This window comes from Lottia gigantea (genome assembly GCF_000327385.1).
Source record: "Lottia gigantea unplaced genomic scaffold LOTGIsca_21, whole genome shotgun sequence".
NCBI classification, from domain to species: Eukaryota; Metazoa; Mollusca; class Gastropoda; family Lottiidae; genus Lottia; species Lottia gigantea.
This window is the reverse complement of record NW_008708458.1, coordinates 3,319,144-3,328,552: the sequence shown is the minus strand read 5'-3', so window position 1 is coordinate 3,328,552 and position 9,409 is coordinate 3,319,144. Positions and strand designations below refer to the sequence as shown.

Sequence of the window (9,409 nt, the reverse complement as noted above, 5' to 3'; positions counted from 1 at the left end):
ATTTGATAGTGCAATTGATGCTATTAGTGTCCCCGATACAAATAAACACATGAATTACAGGAATCACTAAAACACACGCTTTAATCCAATCTTTTTGTCTTAGTATATAAATCAACAATATTTTATAGTCGTTTTATTGACGTAAATGCTATTTCAGACAACAACCTTATACATCGCATGAAATACTTCACAAAAACATCACATGGGAATTCGCAATGATGCAAAAAGAAGCCTGTAAAGTGTCTCTGATACAAATACAAAGATTAGAATTCTCCTTTAATCCCCTTAAACACTGTGATCACAGAAACTGCTATTTCGCAAGAACAGTCGTATGCCTGCAAGTTACACTCTTTTCCGAGTGACAGATAAAGAGAGTATCATACACATTTTCTTGCAAACTATGGGAGTTGTGCTAGACATTCGTACCTGTACTATCGTATGACATTATCATCCAATGTTATGTTATACTTACAGAGATAGCAACACTTTGATTAGCAACATATTTCGAAACTATGAAATTGAGAGTTGCCAGTGGTTCAACTGCCATAGGGGCTGGTTGAACCAAGTTCAAGGAGCCCGATATCTCAGGGGGCCCACCCACAGAGAAAATGTAGGAAAAATGTTAAAAAGAAATCTCGGGGAAGGGGCTCCAACCCACTCTAGTCCACGCGAAATTGTAGGAGGCCACCCACTCCCGCAAAAAATTTATGAAAAATGTTTTAAAAAATCTCGGAAAGGGACCAAACCCACTAAGTCAAAAACGCGAAAATGTAAGAGGCTCCCACCTTCGCAAAAAAATTAGGAAAAATGTTCAAAAATTCCCGGGAAAGGGGCCCCAACGCACTCAAGCGAAAATGTAGGAGGCCACCCACCCCCGCACCCAAGCGAAAATGTAGGAGGCCACCCAAAATTAGGAAAAATGTTCAAAAATTCCCGGGAAAGGGGCCCCAACGCACTCAAGCGAAAATGTAGGAGGCCACCCACCCCCGCACCCAAGCGAAAATGTAGGAGGCCACCCACCCCCGCACCCAAGCGAAAATGTAGGAGGCCACCCACCCCCGCAAAAAATTTAGGAAAAATGTTAAAAAGAAATCTCGGGGAAGGGGTTCCAACAAACATAAGTCCACGCGCCCCCTCACCTAGTTGATCCACTGAGAGTTGCCTATCGTTAATATTCCCATCAGCATGGATACCTTATCACCATCATTAGAATTGTAATATCTTATATCATGGTATCCTCTATTACAATTAATTAGCGGGAAATCTTACCGTGTTAAGAAACAGTCTACACATCAGTTCATGATAATGAAAATATCCCCGAGGTCTTTTCGATCTATTAACCTCACAATATTAGGAAACCATAGAATAGACCATTTGCATTGTCCTTGTATTTGTACCCCAATTTCTTTATTATAATATCCTTCATTTCCAATATAGAGATCGTAATCTTACCGTGAGATGAAAATCATCTTCACAGTGTCCAGCTATTGTAAACTTCGCCTTATACCTTGACTGCTATAGCCACCTTTCTTGTATTACGGACTTTGTCAATGCAACGATTTGATTGTACGCTACCGAATACAGTCAATAAAGTCTTCGACTTTAAGAATGTAAACTTTATGGCTTGTGAGAGCTCTCACTGACTATATTCGCTACCGTACAATCCTTGGAGTATATCAATCTATACTTCTTCGTACAATCTAATCAAATCGTTGCATTTACAGACTTTCTGTCGAGTGCTCTCATTAGCTGTATTCGGAACGCGTACAATCTTCCAGGATACAAGAAAGGTGGCTATTGCAGTCAAGGTATAAGACGAAAGGTATAGGTCATAATAGCTTGACATTGTGAAGATTGAGGAGAATATAATCAGAATACAAAATTGAATTTTTTCATCGACCATAATCCCGATATCAATCGATTCCTTAATCCTTTTATAAGATAATCAATCAAAACAAACATTACAGATTAGCAACATGTGGATCCATCAGGTGTTTTAACAACTATTGGCTGTCGATTTAAAAACAGGTTTTTTTAAAAGAGATTGTAAAGAGTTTTTCTGAACTTTCTATGTGTATCGGGAACACTGATAGCATCGAGGTTTTATTGTTTTAAAGGGATTGTAAAGAGATTTTCTAAATTAATTAAATCTATCTAACACTGATAGCATCAATTTGTACCGGTCCAATTTTCAATCAGACGTTTGCGGTTCTTGCAATTCCACTAAAACATGGCATTTTATGGCCTTACTATTGCAAACTGTGTTCAGTGTGCCCGATAAACAGGAAAAAACATTTTATTAGTCTTTATCCTTTCCTTATCCATCATGAAACTATGTAGTCAAGTGAAGGGCTGGGCTACCATTAAATGTAGAACTGCCGTCTGTTTATAAATTGTTTCTGAAGAAAACATTATATCTGATTGTATTTACACAAGTCCTGAAATGCCAACTCAATGAAATTCTTGATTCACTTACCTGATAACTCTGTTACTACCCATTTCCCCAGTAGTGATATGCACGTGTTTTTCACGGGAGTTATTCTCAACCCACTTTTGGGTCGATAGTTTTTCGGAATTTGCTACTAGACATTAAATGTGTGACTCCAAACAGTGACGATTCGTATATCACTCCGGAAGAACTGGGTAAGACCAGAGTTGTCGGACTTCAGATGTCATCATAAGAAACTATGTATGGTTCTTACATGGAAATAGGACCGTATTTAACAACCATTTTAAATCTCTTCAGCGATGATATTTGGAATTTTTTAAAAAGGTTACAATATTTCAACTAAACCTTCAAAACACATTTAAAGATTTAGAACATAGCTTTAATTGTGATTTGAAGGCTTAGTTGAAATATTATAATCTTATATCAAAATTCGAATTATTAAGTCTAGGAAAATATTCAACATGGTTCAACCTACGTTTCATGTAAGAACCATACGTAGTTTCGTATTTGAGCATCATGTTTATATTTCCATATTTTCTATGATTGTACATGAATGTATGTATATTGTATATAGCTCTGTCTTTATATCATATAAATGTTGAAAGCATTAATTCTTATCAAAATGATCGCAAGGAAACATATTACATAGTTTATTGCTTCTAGATTTTTGTCATACATAACAATAATAATATTTATCAGATTTTCATCGACCATAATTCCAATATCGAGTTGTCTAATCCTCTTTACAGGAAAATCAATGAAAAAACAAACATTACAGATTACTGTCAGGTGTTACGATCTCGCCTTATATGAATAACAAACTTTGTAATGTCAGGTTACGAATTAGTGTGCTTAAACAATTCAAGTTGCTTTATATTGACTTCCGTCTTCTTAAAAGCCACGGTTCGCCATTTTTAGGGGTTGATTAAGGACTTGAATATGAGTAAATGGTCTTCAGAGATACCAGAACTGCACGAAAATCGCATAATCCCTTCGCAAAAACCTCTAACTATTATATATTCACAAGCTTATCCCAATTCTAAAAATTGGAGTATCGGAAAGTTGTACGTCTTGTTGATAAGTTCTATAAGAGAAAATACCATTGTGCAATAATTTTTGATTTACCAAGTCTTTAAAGTTGTTCAATATGGAGGTTCTTAAAAACAAACATGGAAAATTAACATTATTATACACATGGAAAGGAATGCTAAAGTTACAACGGTAAGCTGCGAATACTATTACTGATTAGTTTAGTGGCACAATTCTCTGTTTTTAGATCAAGGTATGATTGATCCCCGAAAATAACAAACCTGTAGAAGTCGACATTTACCTTTCCAAATCGCGATACAAAGAGACAATACACAGATCGATAGAATCAAAGGGTAGACGTGGATAGTGTAATCAGTGGCGGGGCCAAAGGGGGTTACCCGCCTCCCCCGCAGCGCCGAAGCCATGTTTTTCGGGCAAAAAACTAGGTTAGAAATTCGGGCAACCTCATGTATTTCGCCCCTCTTCGCACGTAAACCTGACTCCGCCACTGAGTGTAATAGTCATCCCGGATCATTCAAGATATAATGAATGACGTCAGGTGTCGGCGGAAAGTGTTAGCACCAAATGTGCGACATGTATCAGTTAAAGGGATAATTGTAAGGGGGTTTTCTATAATTTGTACGTGTATTGGGGATACCAAAAGCATCCATTTGCATCATTCTAATTTCCAATTCCACTAAAAAACAAGTGTTTGATTACGTCACTAATCGCGAAATATGTACATGTATCACATAAATCTCTTCGCAATTAGTGACGTCATCAAACACTTAGTTTTATTTAATTGCAGGTACCACAGATATCTGATTGAAAATTGGATTATGCAAATTGATGCTATCAGTATCCCAGATACACATATAAAAGTTTAGAAAACCTCTTTATAATCTCTGTAAGGTGACATCATTGTCCTAATGGACAACATTTGTTCAAATCAAGGTATCAAAAATATACTTTTAAAGAGGAAATTAAATAGCAATTACTTTCAATGAGGTTGCGCAATTTAATTAAGACAATCGCTTAAAAATATGTGATTCTTTACTATTCGAAAAGTTATGTGATATCGCCATTTTGGGGGTTGATTTTAATATTAAATATTTGTAAATAGTCTTCAGAAGTATTAGTAAAGTACGACAAACACTCAATTCCTATAAAAAATACTTCAAACTAGGAATTTTACTAACTTGTCCCATATATGTCCATAAGTCTGGACACACGTGGATTTGAAGGTTTCAATTTCGACGATGAGCTTTGAACACTATTCCTGATTGGCTTAGCTAAAAAAAATTCCCGTTTCTGAGACTAAAGTATGATTGGTGAAAACAATGGCCTACCTGTTACTTTAAAACAACACAATATTGCTGTCTCTTTCAAAAAATTTTGACCCCCCCCCCCCCCCCGAAAAATTAGAACAAAATTTCAATTGGGGGGGAAATAACCCTTTTTCAGCTTTTGCCCCCCCCCCCCCCCCCAAATTATTGACTTGTATTTTTATCTAATTTATTCATTTTTAAAACTTTCCAATTTTTCCCGACTATTTCTGAAGTTTTCGTTTACTACTTTATCACTTCACTACGATTTATTCTGATGCAATTTGTTTTACAAATATATTAAGAAAAGGAATAGAGAAACATTCATAATTTACCAGGATATTAGCAAAGTTCTTGAGAATCCTGTCTACTAGTTAACAAAAGATATGTTAAAGTTCCTAGATTATCAAAAATCTTTATACATACTGGTTGTTGTATACGAATTTTCTCCTAGCGAAATTATTCCATTCCAACATTTATTCATTTATGATTTTCACGATATAAGCTTATGTTTCTTTACACTTAACAGTGAACAATCAATTCGAGGTTTTGATCACAAGAACACAAACTGTACAAAACCAAGATATCTACTGGTGAATATCGAACTACTTACTATCACTAACGACCCACGCTCTCATCAAGTAACTAAACAACTAAATACTGGACTATATCGTCAAGGCATAATGAACCGTATTCTGTTCTAGCAACAATATGAATGCGCATGAAAAACAACGGTAAACTATTACTAATACTAATGACTGTTATAAAACTGGAATGACTGTAAATTTCACAGGGACTCGCTGAAAAAATTCTGTAAAGACACATTGTCCCATTCGAAAGCCATGCACGACCCACTGGACTCTTATATAACATCATTGCATAATGAACAGTATTCGTTTCGTTCAACAATATGCGCATGGGAATATAATAAGAAACTAATACTACAAATGACAGAAATACTAGATGACCGTAAATATCACAGGGACTGGACGTATGAATTTCAGAGTGGTGAAAAATTCCGTAAATCACAATCAAAGCTTCCGAAACTCGATCCGGGGTCGGCTTTGTACCTCCTAATATCTTAACCAATATAAATAAACATTTTATAACGCATACGTCCCGTCCTTGTGATAATTATTATTACAAACCTATCTTCTTGTATCTTCTCTTTCAATGAAGAAACATTCATACTTCTATTTCAGAAATATGGAATCTAACAATCTTCCAAAATCTGTGATTATTATAATTACAAGTCAAATTATATATTCACCTTTAAACTTCTAAAATGCAGAAATTTGGAAGCTTACAATCTTGTAAATTTATACTCTTAACACACATAAAATTTTGAATTGTCCCTGTTTTGTAAAAAAATCGTGAAGAATCTATGATTATTATAATTATAAACCCGTTTTGCAAATTTCTGAAATGCCAACAGATAGAAAGCTTGGATTCTTCTAAATTGATATCCAAATGAAAGATTTAAATTTGTCCACATTTCTTAATATCTGTCAAGTTTCTGTGATAGGTTTAATTACAAACCGTATTCTGTCGTCAGCTTGTGTTTTCTAAATTGTTAAAATGCTTCGATCGTTTTTCGTTAAATTATACTTGAACTCATAGAAAGAAATCAAAACTTAAATTCGTCCTGAATTCTTAACGTTTTTGTCAAGAAGCTGTGAAAATCTTAAAAACAAACCTTATTCCTTCCCGTTTTGCAAATTTCTGAACTGCGAAGAAACACCGAAGCTTCGATTCTGCTCCTTTACTTCCTTTTAAATTCCACCAACTGACTGGTTGTTTTTACAGTTAATTTATCAACAGATAAGTTTCAAAATGTCTATGTAGCCTGAAGCAATTCTGTTTGAACGTGTTTTAATGACAATTACCATTTTCTATTAGTTAAAAATCTCTTGATAGTCTACATGCCACGTAAATACCAATTGAAAATAGTTGACATTCAGCGATAGGCAACATATTCAAAACCCCACATTTTTTATAGTTCAATAAAGCACATAGCAAAGTCATAAACACGACGTTTCAGTAAATAACACAATTTCTTTATGAGACCAAAACCTTTATTATGTATGACATTTAGTGTTAAACGTCATAAATTCAAAAGAGCATCATTAAATGCGATCCATATACAATACACATGCAATTCATCGACACGGCATTTCGAAAATTCACTCTGATTGAATTCCAGGCACATTAACAAGATGTTTCGGAAAATTACAGCACAGGGCATGGGTGAGGAATCGCATAATCACGTTTTTCCAACATACATAATCTATAAATTTATTCTATCTATTTCAGATGTCACACATGTCTGACTTGTTCAAGGAAACACCTTCAACTACATATAGTCTCAGCGAAGTAAGAAAACAGTCCGTGTTGCTGTCAGAACTTCACGGTATCAATATTATAACACTCACTTTATAGTGGCCACATTCTTGACAAATACACGACTGTGTCTGACTTTCTTTGGTTTTTCTCATTTTGATTTTCTACACTAGGGACGTTTAGAAAGACTTGCAGCAGCATGGTGTGTTTATTTACGAGTGTTTATTTCCAGGATTATCCGTTGCCATATATAGCGACATACAACGATTTGAAAACCTCTTTTAAGTCTCTTCTTTCCATTATCATAAACAAGAGTGGTTTTCGTGCAAAAAAATCTCAATAAGCCATTATCTGCAGTTTCACTCTTTTTAGTCCTTACAACCTTTCATTTCTCATTACCACAATATGTCATAAAGGAAAGAGTATGTCAGGGATAAAAGAAATATATCCTTTCACAAAAAACTTGTTATGCTGTTATCTGTAAAAAAAAAATCGTCTTCAGGATTTTCGGCTTTCAAGAGATATTCATTTCGGATTTTTCTCACCGAATCTTATTAAAATAGGATTACAATTTCGTCACTTTTTTCTGATATTTTATTTCTTCATTATAATCTAACAATTTTCCAATGCAGACCTGATTTAATGACGTTATCTTTTAACCAATCAAATCTTGTCACGTAGGACCCGTTTATTAATATTGATGAGCGGGGAGCAAAGCCCCGAAATGCTGTCATATTGCTATCCCATAATCCTCCACTGTTATGACAAAAACGTCCTCCGAGACAAGCTTTTAATGTAATCAGAACAAGGTGTCAGTGGAATGCTTGTCAGATTATAAAGATGTGAGAAGAAAAAAATCAGAAAAACATAAACCAAATTGTAATATAATTTCTCTCATAGGGTTTGAAATATTCCGTATTTCAGATTTAGCTGATAAGCCACTGCGACCCTCGAGAATAACTACACAGAAAAACTAAAGTCCATAGTATTTAGTACTATACCATAGTAATCCAAGATAAGCCTACGGTGGATAAGTTACGGAACATCTTAGTCCTGTTTTGTTTTAAAGATTATTTATTTGTCATATTACTAAATATTAAGAATCGGAAAGAAACAACTATATTTTACAAGTATAACAACCGTTCACAATTAGGGATACTTTCTACCAGCTGGTCCTTAGACAAAAATGTAAAGAAACATTGTTTTGTCTGGTACCAACAGTGTGGTTTTGTCCCTTGACGATTTAAAAGTCGCAAGTGTTAGAAATTCATGTACCAAATACACAATACAAGCCATGTAAGACCCTCCGTGGGGAATGCCAAGTCGCTTTAAAGGGACAGATCTGCCATTTGTTGAAACATGTGAACCTTAATCTCAGAAACGGGAATATGTAGCTAAGCCAACCAGTAATAATGTTCACAGCTCACCATCGAAATTTGAGCCTTCAAATCCATGTGTGTCCAGAATTATCTGTGATTGAATGTTAAAATGACGACTCGTCAATTTAATATACTCTGTGATATGTAGAAGAGACATTTATAGAAATAGTGAGTAAAATTACTAGTATTTTTAAAGGAATTATGTTGTATCTAATACTTCTGAAGATTATTTACATAATACACCTTTCCCTTTAAGTTGTCTCAGAAGATTGAACAATGGACATTATTATTCTTTATTTTAACGGGGGAAATTTTTTGAGATTTTGGACTTGGACTCCTAAAGGGACAGATTCGCCATTTTTTTGGATTTGGGTCTTGAATATAAGTATCAATATATAGTCTTCAGCACTAGAAATGTAAGGAAATCGCACACTTCAAAATGACCACAAACTAAGGAATGTCATGAAGAGTGATTGGCTAAGATAAAAAAAATTAAGTTTTTAAGACAAAAGCTCGATTGGTCAAACGAATGGCGAATCTGTACCTTTAATCTTTAATAGGTTGAAGAACAACCTCGGGAACAGTCTGGTTCACCAGGAGATATCACGGCCTATTGGTGTATAATAGATAAAGAAAATACATGAAGTTTACCAGAGACAGCAGAAACTATGTTAATCCTATGGTAATCAGTTTACATCCGTTGATAAAATATTGCCTTAGTTTACTTGTAAATCTGTTATTGTTACATCCCAAAGAAAGTTGATTTATAGAAGCCAAGTCTAAATAAATTTAATCCAAAGTTTCTTTCCGTATTTTTATTAGCTCAACCATACTAGTTAGGGCCAGTAAGGCGGCGTCGGTCTCTCTTGTCTAGGGATACAAATAGG

The 9,409-nt window shown here is 34.8% G+C and overlaps 1 protein-coding gene across 1 annotated transcript in view; it reads left to right on the top strand.

Moving 5' to 3' along the window:
• LOTGIDRAFT_159777 (hypothetical protein) overlaps positions 1–9,166 on the top strand; it is a gene marked incomplete at both ends in the record, with an annotated part of 9,952 nt that extends 786 nt beyond the window's left edge. The window contains 3 exons of the mRNA XM_009054262.1: positions 1,725–1,822; positions 7,117–7,176; positions 9,083–9,166. Coding sequence (XP_009052510.1) covers positions 1,725–1,822; positions 7,117–7,176; positions 9,083–9,166 — 242 coding nt within the window. The remainder of the gene's footprint in view (positions 1–1,724; positions 1,823–7,116; positions 7,177–9,082) is intronic.
• Positions 9,167–9,409: the final 243 nt, after the last annotated feature.